At 53.1% G+C, this 21,351-nt stretch overlaps 1 protein-coding gene across 1 annotated transcript in view; it reads left to right on the top strand.

The window, feature by feature from the left end:
* The first annotated feature begins 13,867 nt into the window (after positions 1-13,867).
* The window catches only part of LOC105188629 (uncharacterized), a 109,301-nt gene continuing 101,817 nt past the window's right edge, over positions 13,868-21,351 (top strand). Inside the window, exons 1-4 of the mRNA XM_025300401.1 lie at positions 13,868-14,028; positions 14,195-14,256; positions 14,566-14,979; positions 16,798-16,950. Coding sequence (XP_025156186.1) covers positions 13,902-14,028; positions 14,195-14,256; positions 14,566-14,979; positions 16,798-16,950 — 756 coding nt within the window. The 5' untranslated portion in view covers positions 13,868-13,901. The remainder of the gene's footprint in view (positions 14,029-14,194; positions 14,257-14,565; positions 14,980-16,797; positions 16,951-21,351) is intronic.

Genomic DNA, 21,351 nt, shown 5'->3' with positions numbered 1-21,351 from the left:
GGAGCATGGCGGTTGCTCCGGAATCGCGAACTGTGCCTACACCCACCCACCCAAACACCCACACACGTACACGCGCACGCACACTCGCGCACAACACAGGTGCCGCTTTTTAATTTCGCGCGCATACGCGAGAGACTTTCTAGCGCGAATGCTCGATACAATCTTTTCAGCAACAAGTGGTCGATTGTTTCCTTTGCCGCCTCGCACGAGAGCTTTTGTCGGAGCTCGGACGTTTTCGAATTCCCACAAGGTGCCGAACGACTCGAAGCCGCTTTCAACGTCTCGACTACGGAAGGTCATTGTGTCGCCACCCCCGATATCAGAAGTGGATCTATATGGAGAGAGACAGAGACAGAGACAGAGAGACAGAGAGACAGAGAGAGAGAGAGAGAGAGAGAGAGAGAGAGAGAGAAATTGGAGCTGAAACGAAAGGACATAAGGCTCGAACTGGTATTTCGAGTGCGCGGCTGAGAAGTAAAAATCGCAAAGGACTGTCCGTGAAAAGAGAAACTGTAACGAGTACACTTCGCTGAAATAAGTCGCCGCCTGATCGACGGATCGCGCGATGTTCCGGCGACGAGGCTTCCGGACCGACGGCCTGACGCTTCCTGCGAGTACGGGTGAAACCGCCGCGCGTGTTTCACCCGTACTTTCGTCAGGCGGACTCTTTTAGGATTATTAACCTCGAGTAATCAGCATCCCCCAGCACTGCCCCCGAGTTTAATGGATCGCTGTTGCGGGACGATGTATTCGGGACGAGCGCGAGAGGCGAAGGAAAATACGGGCGTCGACGTGGTCTGTAACCGTAACCATGGGATTCCGCGGTCGTCGCGCTCGACGGCGACGTTGCGCCCTGCACGTGTCCGGCCGATGCGGGACGCACGTGTCACGTGTGTGCGCCCGAGGAAGCTCCATTCAGCGGGGTCGCATATCCCGTGAGTAACTCGGGCGGCTAGACGACGACGGCGGCGACGAGGGCGACGAGGGCGACGACGACGACGAGAAGGGGGAGAGCGTCGAGCAGGAAGGGAAGCGGCAAGTGCCTACACGACAAGTGCGTATCCCGCGTGCGACGAAAGTACGGAATGCACGGCCGTGTGAACGTTCGCAACGGGCGCCTTCGGAAAAGGCGATGTCATCGAACGGGGCTCTCTCGGGGCGGCAAGGCCCGCAGTCGTCGGACGACGGTTCTCTCCCCCTCGCTCGAAACAGCATGGAGTCCTTCCGTCGCGTCGCGTCGCGTCGCTCGCGTGGGATATTAGATCGCGCGCCCGCTGGGGAACTTAGTGCGCGATACTGTCGGGCGAAGTGTAAAATGTCCATTTCGGAATTCGTTCGCGTCTGCCGGAGCGGAAATTGTTATTTCTCGAATCTCGGGGGTGCGATTGATAGCGAAGCGAGCGTGTATCGCGCGACGGTTCACGACAATATTTCACGGATGCGGCAATTGTCGCACGCGCGCGGAATAAGTTCGACGACCAAGTCGTATTTATGTGACACGAGCTTTGTCGTGTATCGTGTATCGTGTATCGTGACACCCAGTATAGAACGCGCGCGCGAGTTTAGCATACAATGAGATTTAATCGACGAGGGAGCGAGTTCGTGATTAATTTCGAGTTAATGAGTGCTTTTAGGAAAACAATCGGCAATCGGCGTAACGCGATGATTATCATAGCGATGCGCGGGGAGTTTCCGTAACGTCGCCACGTCGCGACCACGGCGCGCGGTGGATGCCACCGAATATTATTTGTCGTCGCCGTAATTGGCAGTCTCGTCGCGCGCGATTGCACGAGCAGTCAGGAACATAAGAAAAGGTGTCCGAACAGTCGTCGCCATGCGTCGGGCGTTCATTCAGCCGTTGGAATTTAGTCGTAACACGCGACTTACATCAATTACGCGAAAGAGCGGAGGAATGAGAAAAGGAGTGAGAGCGCGAGAGGGCAGTCGGAGCAAGGCAGTCGGAGGGAGGAGGAGAGAAGATCAGAAAGAGAGAACGATCTGTATATACACGTGGAATTGAAATTCCCTCAAAGCCTCTCAACTACGACGCCTCGCAAATCGCTCATGGTGGCGTCTTACAGTATATCGTATCGACTCTTAGCCCGCGAGGATCGACGCGCGGACGTGCCGCGCGCTAGTCGCCGCATTGCCTGTTGCTCCGACTCTGCGAGTCTTCGAGCAGAGGCGTGTTTTCCTCGCGAGGAACGTCCGGCAAAAAGCCGGCAATTCGGAAGCGAGACGCGCAACGTCGTTATCGGCGTCGAATCGGCCGAGTTCTTTCACGGAGCGTCTACGTGCCTCGCACAATCGCGCGTCGTCTCTTGCGCTTGCTCTACGCTCCCGCGTCTCTTTCTTCCTCCCCCCTCTCTCTCTCTCTCTCTCTCTCTCTCTCTCTCTCCTCCGCGGAGTCACGACTTTCGGTGTGAACGGGGCCTTACACGCACGCACGGGGCACCGAACACAATGGAATGTCGCGTGCACGGGTGCCGCGCGCACCCCGTTCGGCCGGCTACCGGGAGCCGGCCGCGGGGCTCAGCAGGCCCTGCCAACCTATGACCGTCATGTGAGGCCAGTAGAAAAAAAAAGGAGAGGATCGAGCGGTAGAGACGGAAAGAGACGGTGAAGGAGGAGGAAAGGAGAGCGACGTACACGTTGTAGGAATACGAAAATCGACGGCCGATCGCCGGCCGAACGTGTTACCTATGCGCGAGTAATAAGACCAGATATTCCCACACGGGCCCCGAGAGCTGGCCCGCCGTGGGAAACTCATACGTGAGCAGCGATGCTCGGGAGAGCCGCAAGAGTATCCGCGCCGCAAGAGCAGCTCTCGACGAGTGAGAGAGAGAGAGAGAGAGAGAGAGAGAGGAGTGTCGGTGGGTAGCGTATTTCGGTGCGCAGGTGCGATTCGATTAGCAGCCTATATTTCGGCACTCCAACGTTTTTCAGAGTCCGCAGCTGGGACGCGGCGCGGCGAGCGTGCATTTGTCACGTGCTGGAGGCACGAGAGAGGAGAGAGGAGGACCGAGAGGACGAGAGAGTCTCCCTTCATTATTTTAATTGGACCGATTACTTACTGTTGATCCTTCCTTGGACGAAGACGCGATCGTGTTCTCGCGTGTCGTTTTAACCCGGCCGGCCAACCCGGTCCATCCCCGCGCGAGTCGCGCCTGGCAAGAGCCAGGCGGCGCGCTTTTGCGATCGAGCAGTCGCGACGGGTATCGCCCGCGCGTGGATGGCGAAATTAGCGCGATGCGCCGCGTCCCGGGTTTCTACTCGCGACGGATTCTAAATTTCGCCTCGAGCGGCCGCGCGTTCTCGCGTTCTCCCTTTTCTCACGGAGGGTTCCGCTCTTGTTCGGCATTATCAGCGCGTACAGCGTGCGAAACGCGTCATGCCAGTTATTATCATCATGCATGACGGATCGCAGTTGATCGCAGTTCGGGATTTACGCACACGCATGCGTGGCGTGGCTTGGCTTGGCTTGGCTTGGCTTGGCTTGGCTTGGCTTGGCTTGGCGGAAGAAAGGAAGGAAGGAAGGAAGGAAGGAAGGAAGGAAGGAAGGAAGGAAGAAAGGAAGGAAGAAAGACAGCGCAGGGAAGGAGGCTCGACAGTATCGGAGGTGAATCTGAGCTGCGATCAGGGTAGCGCAGGTGCAGGTGCTTCTAGAAAGCAGCGACCGAAAGAGCGGCGAGGGAACTAAAGAGGGCACGGGAGGGGCAAGGCGAGGGGGACAACAGGGCGTATAGAGGAAGCGGAGGCAACGGGCCGCGACCTGCACGCGCCTCTGACGCGCCGATGCCACCGATATCTTCTTCTTAAACTTTCCTATCCGCTCATTCATGCCCGACTAAATGCCTATAATTTCGGATATGATTACAGGGCACCGTAACCAACGCCCCGTGGACTCATGCTGCCCCGCCGAGCAAGAGAGGAAAAGAGACCGAGTGAGAGGAAGGGAGAGGAGCTCGTTATGCGAGGGGCCCGACACGAAATTGAAACGGAACGAGCCGGGTCCCTTTCGAGCAGCGATCGTCCGTACGTCCGTACGTCGTCGGTAGGTCCGAGAGCCGATGAGCCTCGAGTCGCGAGTATAACGTGTATATAATGATATATAAATCCCCGCGCACCGCGCCGCGATCGGGCCGCGATGACAGGTGGGCCCGTGTGATTATCGCTAATTCGCCGTGGCTTAAGCAAACAGAGAAATCGCTACGACCGGAGACTATCCAGGTGCTCCCTCGGGCGCAGCCTATCGGAATGCCGGCGAGAGCTCGCGAATCGACCGTCTCCACCTCCGGCTCCAGCGAGAGAGAGAGAGAGAGAGAGAGAGAGCCTCCACTTCGGCCTCTCTTAATTGCGATCCGGTGCGGCCTATATACAGCGTGTCCCAAGCGCAGGCCGAATACTCGGGAACGCGCACCGCTCGCTCAGAAGGGTGTGTCGCGGATCCTCGCGAGGATGTTGGCGCAGTTGCAGCGACGGGATCGACTTGCTCGCGAATTACCGAGCTTCGCGGCACGTCTCTCCTCGCGAGTTACACGTGTGATCTTTTAATCCCGCGGGATAAGCAATTTCGTGAGAGGTTACGTACGCGCTCTCTCTCTCTTTCTCTCTCTCTCTCTCTCTGTCTGTCTGTCTGTCTGTCTTTCTCTCTTTCTCTCTCCCTCTCTTTCGCACGTCGAGGTCGTTGAACTATTGCGCGCGCGGCCGCGCGACTGTTTATAGTAAACGGCCCGAGAGAGCGGGATGATACGGCGATCGCCAGGAAATTGTAGGATAAAGATCGGCGAGCGGATCACACAGCATGGCGTCCGATAATAACGATGTAATTGAGATGCTAAGAAAGTGAAGCTATACGCGGAGCGCGCGATCGCCATGAGCGCCGTAATTAAATATACGTTCCTGCGGCCGCGTGTGTGACGTACGTGCCGCGATCGTTTTCACGGAATAAAATCGCCGCGCCCCGCCGTATCATTATGATAATGATTTCCACACCGGAATCCCCTCTTCCTCCCTCCGCCCACCCCGCCCCGCCCCGGCCCCCCCCCCTCCCCGGCACTACCGCCCGATGTGTGGCGCGGTTTATTAAAAAGATAGCTCTCGCGCGAGAGTATTATACCTTGAGCTCGTGGCCCTGCGGCGGTGCCGCGGATAAATGGGATCCTTCGGCGCTCGCCGTTGAGAGAGAGAGACGAGTCGAGCGCGAAATGACAGACTGCGCCTCGTACAAATATCGAAATTGTCCGGTGGCTCGAAGTATTTAAGTGCAACGTGATTGCACGTTCGCCGCGAATCGCGACGAATCGGCGTAAGCGCGGATTTAGCGCGTCTCTCGCCGTGGCTTCTAATAATTCGTAACCTGCGTCCATCACATTACGTCAATTAATGATCCCCCGGGGGGGTCGATAAATCGGGGAAAAGAGAAAACGCGAAAATGAGCACGTCGCCGGCGGGCTGCGCCGGCGGGCGGCTATACGCGTGTCGTCGACTGTCACAGAAGCGCTGCTTCGATCTCATTCCCGTAGGCCGATCGCGAGGACGACAAGGTAATTTTGCGCAAGAACCACGGCTATTTATAGGTGTGACAATAGGCATGCGGACGGACGCGCGTTTTTTTGTCGGTGTTTTATTTTTCAACAGTGCGCTTTGTAAGTTATCGAGTAAATCGTGAGATATTTGCGCGCACAAGTCGAGCCTTCTTTTTCCCGCGCTTTTCTTCCTTGAAAACTCGCCTAATGGACTCGTGTTTCGGCCATTAACTTTATGCGCCGTGGCGGTGGGTCCAGGCGCAATCACGCTCTGGTATATGAGAGCGTGTGTAAATGAAAGAGAGAGAGTGAGAGAGAGAGAGAGAGAGAGAGAGAGAGAGAGAGAGAGAGAAAGAGAGAGAGAGAGAGAGAGGGTGAGAGGGTGAGAAAAGAGGGCACTTACCTCTTGTTGTTGAATTAGGAAGTCGGGCGCATGCAGTGGCGGGGGTGGTTCCGCGGCGGAAACCTCCTGGAGTAGTCCCACGTGCTCCCAACAGTCTTCGGACATGTCCATGATCGCTCGTTCTTCTTCGCTTCGTCTTCCGGACGGACGTAGTCTCGCGAAGCAACTCGGGCCAAGTCGATAAACTTTCTGTTTCCTTTTCTCTCGAAACACGTTGTCTTAATTTTCCCCGACGCTCTACGCTCGGCGAATGCAAGAGAGAAAGAGAGAGGTAGCAAGAGAGCCCGTTTTAATGTCCGTAGGCCCTGGACACAGTCACTAGCGGAGAACCCAGTCACGTATCCCGTCACAATAATATCGGCATGACACGCCGAGGGTGGTCGATTGGTGCGCACCTCTACCGAGGAGGAGGGAACGAAAAAAAAGGCGGAAACAGAGAGCGTGACGGACGGGGACGGGGGTGTGCACGTATGTACGACGAGTATAAACGCGCCGAGGACGACGACGACGACGACCCGGTCGACGTGTGTCGCGTGACCGCGTTCTCTGACGGCGACGACGACGACGGCGACGGCGTCGAGGACGACGACGGCCGTCGGTGGTGGTCAGTCGGCGTGGAATGAAGTTGGCCCGCGGGTTAGGTTGGGTTAGCCGAGCGGGAGTTGTGCAGCATCAGAGCGCGCGCGGCGAGAGAGACGAGAGAGAGGGCCGGTACCGCTGCGAGCGGGAGGGGGGAGAGGAGAATAGAGAGACGCTAGAGGGAGCGACAGAGAGAAGACGAGCGGTAGTGAGGGTGAAAGAGCGGTGGGGTGCATAGGAAGAGAGGAAGAGAGAGAGGGAAGATGGAGCGTGCGAGAGAGAGAGAGAGAGAGGGAAGGAGGGACGAAGAGAGAGAGGTGTAAGGCGTAAGTCTGCCCTAGTCGCTCGTTTAACCGTGCAGGAGGTGGCGCCAATATAAACCGTACCCCACCTCCGGGCCCCCCGACAAAGAGCTTGCGTATAATACCTGTATGCGCCCGTTGGTAGACCATCCCGCCTACCAACTACCGTATTGCGGGATTTGTGATCCGTGCCGCCGGTAATTATTGCGATTTCACTTATATCCCGACCGTATATACCGCTTAACCTCGCACGCCCCCCTCGTAGCTGCCCTTCGTTGCGAGCCGACCGCGGGAACTCGCGAGATAGCCGAGTCGCCGGGGTCTTCGGGGGGATATTGAAGTCACGGCGAGGCTGTGTATCTCGATAGCGTCACGTCCACACGGATATATTCGCGACTCGCGTCGTAGATGCCACGATCACGTTTGCAAAAATGCGGACGACGTAGCCGAGGACGGAACGCGGTGCGTGCAATCGACATTTTCAAACCGGCGATCGCTGGCGCACCACAGGTGTCGCTGGCGTAAAGGTCGGACACCCGTGGGATAACGAAATCTCGAAGCATCGTGTGAACACCAGTGCCACCATAGAAAACTATCTTGTCGCACGTTCCGAGGGAAACGGCCATTGCGGATGTCGGCGGTCAGCCGGCCTGTGTCAGCTGCGATCACGAATCTGCAAGGGCGTCTCTAGGTGAAGCGGACAACGAGAAGAAAAAGCGCATCAGAACGTCTGGCGTCCGCTGCACGGCGAGAGGCGAGCGGCTACGCGACGACTGGTGTGTGGGTATGCGGCGCACGAGTTGCAATCGAAAACGAAGGGGTTAGGATGCGATATGAATGCGTTAATGCGTCGTTACTGACAGCGACACGATTCGTTGATAGTACTTCGCGGACCCCACCCACCCTCACCCGAACACACTGCGAACGAGAGCCCTTCCATCGATTCGGCCCGACGATTGTTCTCGTTCGATTGTGCCGCTCTCTGTTTTCATTTTTTTTTTCCTTTTTTTTTCTTTTTTTATTTCGCTTCGCTCTCCTTCTCTTTTCTTTTTTTATTACGCACTCTTCGCTCGCACATTTTAATTCCCCCCCCCCCCGTTGGCCCTACGATACTGACTGACGCGCGCGTTCGCGTTCAGCTTAAAACGTTACTAATACCCGACACTTGCCCGGTCGTTATCATCCGCGCGTTGCAGCAGCGGTCCCCGTTGCGAACGCGACTTGCCCGCGCCGACGTCGATGATTGATCGAGGTCCTATAAACGTTTGTAATTTACCAATCCGGTTTCGAGCGTGCTCTCGCATTGATACTTTACTCGCGGCGATCGCGAATGCCGAAAATTGAGCGAGCGAGCGACCGCTGCTCCGCAATTATCGGACATCGCGAAATTACAAACGGGAGAAGGAGCGTTAACCGGGGGAATACCGAGTCCGGTATTCGCTCTCGATAAACGTTATCAATAAACGTCAGTCAGTAAATGTCACGGCGGAATTACGCTGGAAATTAATTCCGATGACAGGGGTCTCCGCGACGAACACGGAGCCTTCGCCCAAGTAATTGATAATTGGCGGAGGCCAAGTCACAAAAATTATCGCTACGTGACGACGGTGAGGGGAAATTTGAACGCGCCGGACCCGCGACGATGTTCGCTCGCAGAGCACCAACACACACACACACACACACACACACGCACAAGCACACGCGCGCTTCTACCGTGCCACATAATAAGATCTGGCTCACGTGCGGAGATGATTTTTGTCGTGCGCGTGCATACACATGCGGTGAAGCATAAAACAAGATTGCCATTAGCCGCATCGGCAAGGTGCACTTTGTTCTCCTCGTCAGTCCTCGATAAACGTGCTTCCGTGGAGTGTTGGCCGAGTCCTCGACTTTGTGTGTGCACGCGGTACCGTGCGCCGCGAGGACACCGCCGGCGGGGACGAGCAAGAGAGACCCCGGATAGTTAGCTAGCTAGGCAGGCAGGCAGACAGGCAGGCAGGCAGGCAGTCAGGCAGGCAGGCAGGCAGGCAGGCAGGCAGGCAGGCAAGCAGGCAGCGTGATAATATGCAATGGCCTATACCAGTGGAGGTCTCGATCGCGAATCTTTGAAGTCCGCGATGGCTTCCGTCCGTCGGCAAACGCGCGAGGTCGCGGCGCGGCAAAAATCGCTCGCGAAACTGTGGGAAAGCCAAACATATGTACACAAATGGCCTTTCTGCAGGAGAAAGAATGAGAGAGAGAGAGAGAGAGAGAGAGAGAGAGAGAGAGAGAGACCCTGCCCATTTTCTTCTGGTGCATCCGTTGGTACATGCGTGCGTGCGTACGAGCGTAACGCATACGGACGAGCAGCTGTGACAATTTCTGATACTCGTTGGTAAGCTGTAATCAAACTTAAATTGAGAGCAGCGAGATAGCCCGTACGCCCGTTTCCTCACTGGCGACTCACTTTCTTCAGCCTCCTTCGATTCATTAAGGGCTTCAACTTCATCTAACGTTCTCGGTGTCACTTGTCTCCTTAACTGCGTTCCATCTGTGGTCCGCTAATGTTTATTAACTTGCCAGACCTTTTCGCGATTTTTCGCGTAGGATGTTCAGGATATTTAAACTGAGCAATCGCTTGAAGAAGTCTCGCTGATGTCCAATTGCGAATCCAAAGACTGCCAATCCGCGACGCCTTGGCTACGTGAAGTAAATGCTGCGGCTGCGGCGGATCTCTTCCGGACCTCCCATCGTCCGTCTAACGAGACCACCGGAGCTCCGGCGGCTAAAAACCGCGCGCAAAAAGCGACCAAAGTACGGTCTTTATACGGTCCGTTTTATATCGCGGACCGATTCCCGAGCGCCGCGCTCCAATTACGGGTGAATATATACGCTCGCTCCTGTCGGACGTATATTGCCCCCGCGACCCTATCGTCGCTTTATATGGCGAGAAGCGATAGCGCGCGCTATAAGTTCGCCACCGGATCCGCCGCGAATTTACTGTTTGCCAGGCGACGTTACTCACTGTCCGCGAATGAGGTACGGCGATCCGCGACCGCGCCGCCGATCCTTCCTTCCTTCGCCAAGTGATTCCAACGAATCGCCGCCGCGAGCAAGAAAAGTCACCATTTTTGCCCCTTTTCCTGTCCTCTCTCTCTCTCTCTCTCTCTCTCTCTCTCTCTCTCTCTCTCTCTCTCTCTCTCTCTCTCTCTCTCTCTCTCTCTCTCTCTCTCTCTCTCTCATTGTCCGCTCGCGCTCAATGCCCGCCAATTTATCTGTTTGCATCGCGTCAACGTGGATGCCCACCACGCTCGTCCTCTCGGCCGATCTCCGTTACGAGCGATCCGCCATTCGCGAGCGAGTCCGCGGAGGGACTTCTTATCACATTAATTAAATGATATCGTATACTTATACTTATTACGCGTACATATTACGAGTCGTCACGCGTCGAGGCGTTTTCATATGTTTCGCATACGTCCGCGACACTCATCTTTGCGTCGGGGCCCTTGCATCACGTACGCACGCACGCACGCACGCACGCACGCACGCACGAGTCTCTAAATCGCCGCGGACAAGCGAGAAAAAGCAGGTTGGCGCTAATGGCCGGGAGCATCTCGTTGGCGTTTATGGGGCGAGTTCCCGAAAGCACGACGAGTTCCTCACGCTCTGCAGGAGAGAGAGAGAGAGAGAGAGAGAGAGAGGTCCTGTTTACGTTTGTCGGGACGTAACGAAATGACCCGGTAGCGTGTAAGAAATACGACGTCCGCGTCCGCGTCCTTCGCGTGCCACGTCTCTGCGAGCGAGCCGACGGACGATTTCGCGCGGACTTCCTCCTCCGCGCTGTGAGCATTACAACGGCACTCTTCTTCTCGAAGTAACCGGATGTCACGAGCGAGAGCACCTCTCCTCGGTCTCGCTCGCTTGGAGCGAGAAATAAAATGGCGAGCGCGAGCCGCGAGATAGAGGATATAATTTCAAGCCGAGTCGAATTTTCGGCTCACCTCCCGAGCGCGAACGCGGACGCGGACCCGTCGCGTTCGCGTGACGCGGCCGAATATAGATATCACTCCTGGGCGATCCGAGGAAGAACGCGGCGGCGGGGGGAGGGGGGGACTCGTTATACACCGCCCGGCCAAATTACGGCGCAGCTCGAAGAGCTTGCCTCTTAAACGTACAAATCGCGCACGAAGGGAGGCGGGCGCGATTGCCTTTCCGCCGCGAGCCGTTTCTCCGCGCGTTATGTTTCTCGCGCGCAGAACGCAGATAATCAACGCGGCGCGGCTACAGCCGACGGAAGGTCCGCCACGTCGTGTCGCGGCTCTCTCGCTCGTCGGAATCTCGCGCGGTAGATCACACACGGCTCGGCCGGACGCGCCCGTTTGCGCGCAGCGCAGCGCGACTCGCTCGCGCGCGCATCTCTTACGTATGCGCGCAGGCATAAGCATAACGCAGAGGAACACGGGTAGATGATATCGCGGATGCACCTACGGGACCGCGGGGCGTCGACGCGATCCTTTGTCCTCGTTCCCGACCGCTCGTTCCTCTCGCCGCGCGCTCGCGCGCCCGGTCACATCGTCTCTCACCCCCCTGGGCCCCCTCTCGACGGCGGACCTCGACCCCGCGCATTTTGTTGTTCGCGACGGGAATACCTTCCCCGTGCCCAATCTCCCGTGCATCAATCCCATGCCGGGAGAGCCCGCGGAATTGTGTCGGGTTAGAGGCGCGCTCGTGCGCCGCGCCGCCGAGACGTGGGGGCATACGCACGCACACGCACACGCACACGCACGCACACGTGTGTATTCGCTCTCGGGGTCACCGCGGCCTGCGCCTCACGACGAAAGGTTACGCGCGTGCATGCCCCCCTCCGGGAAAAATCGCACTCGTCTCTCGTTGCGACGCGCGACCATTTCGCCGGACCTGCTTGTGCAACGACGACTCCTCGTTCACCATCTTCGAGAAGAAGGAAGAGAGAGAGAGAGAGAGTGAGAGAGAGAGGGGGGGAGATAGAGAAGACGTCCGCGGCGGATCTTCGCCGTTCCTAATGATCGTCCGTGCGTATGTCAGCTGATTTGCCGTCGTGCTATCTCATGATTTCGTTTCGTTTCGGACTTTTTTTCATAACAGAGAAGTTGCATCGCAGTGTTATTATTATTTCCGGCTCACTTCTTTCTTATCCGCGCGTTGTCTCTCACGTTATGAGTTTCGTGATACGATAAGAATTTCATGATTGGATATATCACATATTCATGACATGTGATGCAATTTGATGATATATTACTCGTCGTATTATTCGTCGAGATGATGGATCCTTTCCCCTAGATTTACTGTTCGTCTCGCGCACGTGAGATTGTCGTATTAAGAGGATTCCGAAATTGAAATTACGTGGGACGTTCGGACGCAACGCAAATGCACGTTTGCGGGGAAAATACCTGCGCGACCGTTGCCGCGCCAATGCGGGCCGCGCTCGATCATTACTCGTCGTTTCATTAGAATATCGCCTATAAAGGGGGTTTAATTACAAAGGCACCGCCTCGCTTCCGGTCCACGGACACACATACGCGTGCAGCGCCCTGCGTGCTGCACGCATGCCCGCCCTTCTCGCGCCCTCCCTCCGCCATCGGTTTTACGTGTATTTCTACATATCGAGGGTGATTAGTAAGGTCGTTTTCTTAATTATGAGGCGCTGTTAATAAGAACCCCACCGTCGTGTTGCAGGCGCGTGATTGTACAGCTAACGAGAATTCGTCGGTGTACACGGCGCTGTGTAATAGTTTTTAACCCCTTAGGCTGCAGGAAGTGAATATATATCGTGATATTCTCTAATTTTATGTTCGACAGCTCATTACGTATGTGTGCAAATACAGCGGCGAGATATAATGATAGTATCCACAATGTGTACTCATAACGATGTATTAAAATTTATGAAGTCGGACGACACACAAATATGAGTCAGAGAGGGGGAGAGAGAGAGAGAGAGAGAGAGAGAGAGAGAGAGAGAGGGAGAGAGAACGCGATACAGTACAGCGGCGATTCGTTTTTCGGACTTTCTCTCTTGTTAATTAATATCTGCGACGATCGACGTGCGTGTCGATTTTTAAATAGAAGCCCGGGATGCACGCAAGAGACCGATTTTGTGTAAACAAGCATCTCTCTCTCTCTCTCTCTCTTTCATATTTTCTCTCACGGAACACTCTTAAAAGTACAAGGAAAATTATGGTAGACCGTAAATTAAGTCGGAATTTATCGTGTCTGTTACTAATTGGTCGTTGAATAAATATAGAGGCGCATGTTCCGGGCGGTGGCTCACGCCAGCGGTGGCAGGGACAGATTACGATTTCGCCTGAACGTCTGGTAAAAAGGTCTGGCCCCAAAGCGTGTCGCGCGCGTTTTGATCCTCGATCGTAAAGAGCTTACGGCGGGAAGCGTTAAATGCACTCTCCGCGCGCGCGTTGTTACCGTCTCCATTAATATGTGCCGGCGCGTTTGAAATACACTATTTAATTCGGCCGGCTGGCCGGCCGGCGAGGACCGCGTCTCCTCCGAACGTTGGAAATCCGTGGAATAACGTGACACGCCGCTAAAAGGTTTCGAGAATCGTCTATTTACGCGGCTGAATAAAATATCTCATCAAATGCGCCAACATCGATAGATACTCCTCGCGGCCATTAAAGATGTACGCGCACGATATTCTTTACGCTTGTCGACAATTTTGGTTAGTATGTATCATTTATTTGTCGGGCACAATCGGCGAGATAAATCTTCCCGTCAAGTGGAAATAGCGATATGTATATACATGAAAACAGTTCTAATTGTACGCGTATAATTATGCGCGCAGATAGGTGGCTCGGGATCGCTCGACCGTGACTATTACTCATTATTATTCAACTGTTTCTCGCGATTCGCATTGTCACGCAACGCTCCTATCTCACACATAAATGTTGACAGTTACGGAAACATTGTAAAAACCGCGCATTGGGTTTTCCCTGCGGACGACGGAATGTCTATTCCTTGATTCCTACGTGATATCTGCAGCGTCCGTCGTTACCGACGGGCCACTTCGCTTCGCAGGCAGCCGTCCGCGGCACTGTCGCGACTGTCAGTCAAACCAAGATGGCGTCGCCTAGTGAGTTGTCGCTCGAGGAGATTCGGAATTATTTATTGGAGAATGGCGGTACGACGCGCAATCACGACCTCGTGAAGCATTTCAAGCGGTTCCTCACGGACCCGGAGACGCGAGGTGGGTTGAATGTCCGCGAGGTACAATCGCGTTCGCGACGCCGAAGCTGCGTCCTCTGCGTGAGACGCGTATGTGTGTCCGACCTGATGTAAACATACGAGCGGCTCGCCCGAGCCCGCAGCTACGCAAAACACAACACAGTGCAACGTACGTTTTCTCCTTACAGTCGAGGCGCGGAATCGGTTCAAGGAGTATGTCAACATCTTGGCCACTATAAAGAACGAGGAGGTAGGTTATGGGCTCGCAGTTCCTTCTCGCCTCTCGACGAGAGCGACTTGTTGCGCGGCGCGACGTTGCCGGCTCGGCTACGCGGCGCGCGATCAGCTCGCAATTTCAAACGCGCGAACGGTGCTTCCGTATGTAGATGTCGTTTCCGGATCCGCCATTGCCGCGATAATTTTCGCGCGTATTTAGTCTGTCGCGCGCTTTGTTCGTCGGGCAAAATTGGATCGAATTCGGCGTCGTGCGAAGTGAAGTGTCGCGTCAGTCTTGTCGAATCGCTCGCGTGAGGTGTTCTCAAAGTGAACGTTTCCGCAGGGCGAAAAGTATCTGGTCCTTAAGAAGAAATACCGGCAGGTTTCCTTGGACCTTTCATCCCCCCCGCAAGTGGGCTCACCTCCTTCGATTAGCACTCCCGATTTAGCTGTTCCCCTTTCTCCTTTACGAGAACCTCCACCTTATCGACCGCCTCCTCCCGCACCCCTTAGTCCGACGTCAAATAATTCGCAAGCGAGCTACGAGGAGGGTCAAACGGCATCTAACCTGACCACCCGCGAAGACGACGGAAAGAACAGTAATTCGGAATATGGCGCGACTGATCATTCAGAACCCAGTGCGTCGGTGTCGTCACCTCCGGTCCCACCGCGTCGCAAAAGTCAGGACAAGCTCAAACTCGAGAACAAGGAGAACATCGAGAAGAATGCAAGGGGCTCCTCGGAAGCCGTCATAAAGGTAAGTTTGCACAGATTGTTTGTGTGCGTGCGCGGAAAGGTTATGTTGCAATGTTCTTTTGAATTAACTCGTTGTTGCTGCAAGTCGCGGCGAATGTACGCAAACGTTAACGATATATCGTCACGTACTTTATCATTCGATGCGGAAGCAATGAATCATATTTCGTGCAGAGCAGAGATTAAAGAGAGATTAATACGCACAGAGCTTGTTATAGTATATACCAGCAATAAAATAAAATATTTTGTCGATTGAAATATTTGTGACACGATAGTAAATTTTTTTTTTAATAAATGGCAATATCTTATATATCGAGATTTGTTTCGATGTTGTGTGTGATAGTGATAATTACTTATAATAAATAATAGATAATTATAATAAAGTAGAAAGAGAATAAAGAACTATGGAATAATAATTTCAAAATTCTAAAATTATGTGCACGAAATGTGGATAATTGGAGTGAAAATATTCTACATTGATTCAAACCCTACAAAATTCTTTTTGTATCAGTTTACCAAACAATCGATTCAACAAAATTCAAAGTTGACCTTGAAGGGCCAATAGAGAAACGAAAAATAACTTTACAAGTTTTTGCCTTTCGATGTATTATTCATCACATCATTGCAGCTGTAATATAATTACTGTTGTTTTAAGTTACTTAAATTTACCAACTTAAATCACGTTATCCTTGGTTATGTCCGTTTAAATGAAAACATCACTTTTACAACAAACGTCTGGGCATACCTGGGAATTTACAAAGTTCCTTACATCCGTTGCCTTGACTTTCTTTTTCAGTATCCTATTTCTCACTGCTTCGTCATGGTCTGTTTGACGATTGTTTGTATACTGACAGGCTCGTAGATATGGCAATTTGTTAACGCATGTTAAACTACGTGACATCGAAAAGACGATCTCTTCGACGAGATTAAATATTTTAAGATGACAGAAATAAAAAAAGTATTTTGATATTTCAATCACCCGGCGGAATGTTAATTAAAGCATCTACACATGTATATTTGGATATGCGGATCGCTCGCACAGACTCGGAACATGATATACGGGAATAACATTAACCGTCTCGAAGATTCGATTTGTTTTGATCATTCGACTGTAGGTCGCCGAGCGAAGACAATGAGCGAAATCCTCGTCCATGTTGTTTTGATATCGCCACATGTCCCGTAGTTTTTCATGATCGGAGTGTACGTGAAGTACGTTCTAAGGCATTGAGCGACGTATACTCTCGTGTGATACAAAGATAGGCGAGTTCGTTAAAAATGACGTCAGGCGATCGAGATGTTTCGTTGATTCTTGAAATATTTATTTATTTAATCGGGCTCTCGCGTCGCTATCGCGTAAGTTAACGTCCCGATTGAATTGCATCTGCGCAAATGACAGTGTCACGATAAAGCAGAATGCTGAAGCGAGAATAACTAGGATGCTGAAATGTTGGCATATCGTACATTTCTAGGTGTGCAAATTCATTTATTATACAAGAGGCTTCGGATATTAATGGACATTGCCTGAATTCACCGAGAATTAGCAAATGCCGAAATCAAAATTTAAATTTACTCATTCACAATTCGTTATCTGATATGATAAAAAATTATAGCTCTGTGAATCTTTATTTACTCATCAACCTGTGCTTACATCTATTTTATAAAACAAGAAACATTGATCGAAATAGTCGAATGACGACGATTCATCGATGCTAGTAATTATAAAGTTAATACGGAAGAAAAATGTCGACTAGGCAAGTGTCTGATAAATAACGCAGATTCCATCTCAATATCTAATTCTACAATTGTGACTTTCGAATTGCAGGAAGATGAAGTGACCCCGACGAATCCAGGGTCGGCCGAGCAGTTGAGCGTTCGTGAGCGAATGCAACGTTTCAATCGGATGGCAAGCGAAACCGATCTTCCGAGCAGACCCAGCGGCGGCACAACTACCCCTACTAAGAAACGAGCGGAGAAAGTAAGTGACTCTTTGCACTTTTCTTTCGTTTCGCTGCATGAGTTCGGAGCGAATGAATGGATAGAAGGAAAGAAACGAACGAGCCCTTAACACGGCTCGTAAATAAAGAAAAAGAGAGCCGCGACAACACGTGACAAACAGCGGCGCGAGACGAAAATACGCTCGCGAAAAATATCGCCAGGGCCTATCGAATCGCGCGAAGGCGAATTTCTGGAATGGAGTATCAGCTGCGCGCGCCCCTCCGGCGAAGGCACCGGTCGTACACCTCTCTCTCTCTCTCTCTCTCTCGGCTTCCTCGCGGGAGTTAAATCATGGCGGACGTATTGTGACAGTGCCGATCACTTATGTTTTCCAAACACACGCGGGGACACAAAGGGTTCAGGTCCCGTATTGAATTATCCCGCCGGGCTTTAAATACTCCGACGAGCGATTCGGCACAGAACGATCCACGCGCAAGGATACCTATACATCCTTTGGGGAGAGGTGGGAGGAAGGATGCGGTGTGTACAAGGCTGACTGCTCATCGTGCATACCGAATAGGCTACTAGGAATCCTTTCTCCGTATCCTTTACACGCGCACTCGCGCTTGTTCTCTCTCTCTCTCTCTCTGTTTCTCTTTCTCTTCAACCTCTCGCGACCTCCCGTCTCCTTTTCTCCGTTTCTCTCGTCGTTCGTGCGCCGTTTATCGCAGCGAGCAATATTCATCGCATTTGAATATCCTGCGGGCGGTATCTCGCGTAGCGATCAGGATGTTGCGCCGATGTTGCCGTAAATCATAATTAGCCGCGCTTGAAAATTAAAAGTGGAGGAAGCGGGCTCTCTCCGAGTTTTGAGAAGCAGAATGAGAGAGGAAGCACGTGCAGGGGAGTGGGAGAGCAGGCTCCTTTCCGCCGCGACCGACCGCAAAGCTGGGACCGAGCGCGCAGGATACGCCGATCCTTCATCATAATTTCGATATGTTTATCGGGCCTCACGATTAAAGACGCCGACCGGTTAAGACACTCCGCGGAAAGAGGAAGGAAGCGGCCGTTCCACGCTTCCTCCGACCGATTACGACCGGATCGTGCTCTTTCGCCGCTCGCGCGTGGTTGCGGCATAATTTGTTTGGCCCTTCCGAGGAAACTATATTCTCATCTCGCCCTCAATCCGCGTGTGCGTGCGTTATTTTTCAAGTAATTGATATCTCCTTTCAATTTCCGTTCTTCGTCGGTTACTCCATCTCGGCCATAAGAGGTGGCGTTAATTTTTCTTTTCCACAGTCCAAAAATCATTCTTTTCTTCTATCCGGGTATCTGTCGAAAATTTTCGTATTCGCCGCTCGTCGATCTGAAATGCTAATTATATACATAATCTATCTTCGCCCACAAGACTGATACCCTTGTCGCGCCAGGAGATTTGGATAAGACATTAACGCTCGGCCAAGGATTTTGACACGTTTCTCTTTATACGGGTGTTTCCTTACAAAAGGGACTGTTTATTGCGGCGCGTATACATTGAATGGCCCGTGATAATTATGTATTACTCACCCGGCCGCGGCGGGCCGCCTTTCATATACGACTTGACCGGGCGAGCCGTTAATTTTTATTGCTTGTAAGCGTGGAAAGGGTTTCTCGGGCCATGCGGGGAAAGAGAGAGAGAGAGAGAGAGAGAGGGAGAGGGAGAGAATCCTCTCGCCTCCGGACATCCTGTAATCTCCTGGGAAGCCCGTGGGTAGAGAGCCGCCGCCACCTCGTCGGGGCTTTCTTCACAAGTAATTATCATGCAACGTGGCCGCGCCATTCCGCCCTTCGCATCCCTAATGACCGTTTCGTCTAGCGCGGTGTCGCGTGCCGCGCCGTTCGCCGCGGCCAATTGCCATATCAACACATTTCACGTAACTTTCCATCCGAGTTTTCCCCGAACGGCTCGTTACGAGTCATTGAATGCGCGACGAGCTCGTCACGACGCTGGGCTTGTACGAAGAACGGGAAGAACGTGCTAATGGAGGGATTGGATCAAAGCGATGATGTCCGCGTGGAAAATTGTGCGTAGATGGAACGTCGCCGTAGCGGCGTGACATTTACGCGTCAAATCGGCAGTTTTTTTCTTTTAACGACTCGCGAATTTTTCCCCCATCCCTATTTGGCGAGTTCAGTCGAGAATAGCAGTCGTTGTCGTCGTCGTCGTCGTCGTCGTCTCGATCTTCAATATTCGACGTGTGCGAGCGAGACGAGAGAGAAGCCCGGCTCGAACACTAATCGCTACGGCGTAACGCGTTACACTCATGTAACACGACTAATGCGGCCGTTTGTAGGCATTATGTTTTTCCGACAGCGCAGGCAGCTTCTTTTCTATGTAAATACGGAAGAGTACGGGTGGCGAAAGGTACGTTAACTGTCATGCCTGCCCTCGTGAGAATTCTCGCGGTTACCTCGGTTCTCTTCGCTTTGTGTGTGTGTGTGTGTGTGTGTGAATCGTGTCTCTATGATGCGAGAATAATAATGAGTTCCTCCGCAGCGATCCGTAGCGTGGACCTCTTCGAGTCGGTTGCTACCGCGCGTACTGCGCGATCGCGCTGAATTTCGTCGAGCGGCCGTGAACGTCGCGAGTCCTCGTCGCGAACATTACCGTTAATTGCCGCAAAAGTTAAGATTCCCGGAGATGTTCGTTTAGAAATGTCGGCGTGTGAGGCAAAGGGAGGAAGAACGGACTTCTTTTACGAGGGAACTCACGAAAGTGCGGTGCTCGCGCTCGTACGCGTATATACGCGCGCGCGCGAGAGAGAGAGAGAGAGAGAAGGCGAGCGCGAATGCCGACGGCGTCTTCGCCGAGACGCCTAACAAGAAGCTCGCTTTTACTTCGGCACCTCGAGGACGCGTTCTAATTAGGATCACGCGTGTTCACCTCTTATACGGGCCGAGTCTTGTCGGCAGTCTCCTCGTCCCCTTGTGCGCGGGGGCGCTGGAAAGAGAGAGAGAACGAGAGGGTGGAAACTCATCGTAAAGGCGCCTAACACGGCCATGCCGAACTTGGAATTTCTGCCGTATAGTTCCGCATACATTAGGGACCTTGGGTGAAACTTGGAGGGTAGTTTGCCTCCCGGCAGGAGAGAGGAGTCGAGAGCTGGAAGCGTAGCGCGCGCTCTGAAGGACGGCCGGGGCGGGCGGGAGGGTTGGGTGTAAACCGCACAAAGTAATCTTACAGAATGTATATGCAAAGAGGTTCAACGGCTCGGTGAGGCGCGCGATGCGACGCGAGGACGGAGCGAGGGCACAGCTTGCGTGATTCTATTCGCGACAATCCCGACAAGACACCTCTCCGGGGGCAAACTTTGCCCCCTCGTGCAACCTTACTCCCGAAGACTACCCGCCGACTCTCGATCGACGCTATCGATTATTTCCTCCGCTTGACTCTCCCGTTTTTCATTCTCGACGCTGAGCGTCCCGACAATGACGGGGGGTGGGGGTGGGGGGGGGTCAAATTGAAATTTCTCTCGGATAAAGTCCTGCGGAGATTAATAGAGGTTCCGATTGGAATTTAGCTATATGAAAAATCCAGACAGGAGGAAAATCCGTGTTTGTCGGTGACTAAGCTCGTTGGAGCTTTCACTTGTCGGCGGTTCGGAGAGACGTCGGTATGAAATATTGATACGAATCGGCGAAGATGGAAAGATTGCAATCAAAGTACCGTCTTCATTGAGCAATAATCGGCGCCGGCGATCGCGCCGGTTATCTTCAGCGTGAAATCTAAACTATTAGCGTTTCTAAGTATAACCACCGCATCAGTCCGTTCGGCGGGCTTGACCGCGTCATTTGTTTATTCAAGAAATATCCCTGTCGTTAGTCAAACCAACAAAGTCACCAGCGCACTCGACAGGCATTTACAGGCAGGCGCGCGCGCGGTGGTTGAAGCGCGTTACTCGGCTTCCGCGAAGAGAAAAGAGACAGGGGAAAAGAGGGAGGACAAAGAGGTGCGCACTTATCCGTTCCGAGTGGCCGGCGAGATACGCAGATAGCGCGCGAATCGTGAATGATGGAATTAAAATTGTGTGTTTACATCTTGTTCCTTTAATTAGGCAAATTCACTTGGACGAAAGTGCCAGCCGATAAGTGCCCGCGAGATAAGCCACTCATTACCGTCGACATTTATGGAGCATGGTGTCCGATGATGCTAGAGGCTCCGTTCTCACATGCTCTCTAATCTCTCCCGTTCCTTTCCCTTTTTTTTCCTCTTCATTTCATTGCCACGCTATCGCGTGAGCCGCGCGCACAACGCGGGAAAATCGCGGTAAAAGCGCCGACGCTCGTTCTTGCGGGAAGGCCGCGCGCTCGCATGGCGTCTCTCTACGTGGCGCGGCCACGAATTATCGGCTATCGAACGTTCTACAACGTAATCGAGTAAATTATGGCACAGCGCTAATAC

Source organism: Harpegnathos saltator, unplaced genomic scaffold (assembly GCF_003227715.2).
Source record: "Harpegnathos saltator strain DR-91 unplaced genomic scaffold, Hsal_v8.6 scaffold360, whole genome shotgun sequence".
NCBI classification, from domain to species: domain Eukaryota; kingdom Metazoa; phylum Arthropoda; class Insecta; order Hymenoptera; family Formicidae; genus Harpegnathos; species Harpegnathos saltator.
This window is presented reverse-complemented; position numbering and strand designations above follow the sequence as displayed.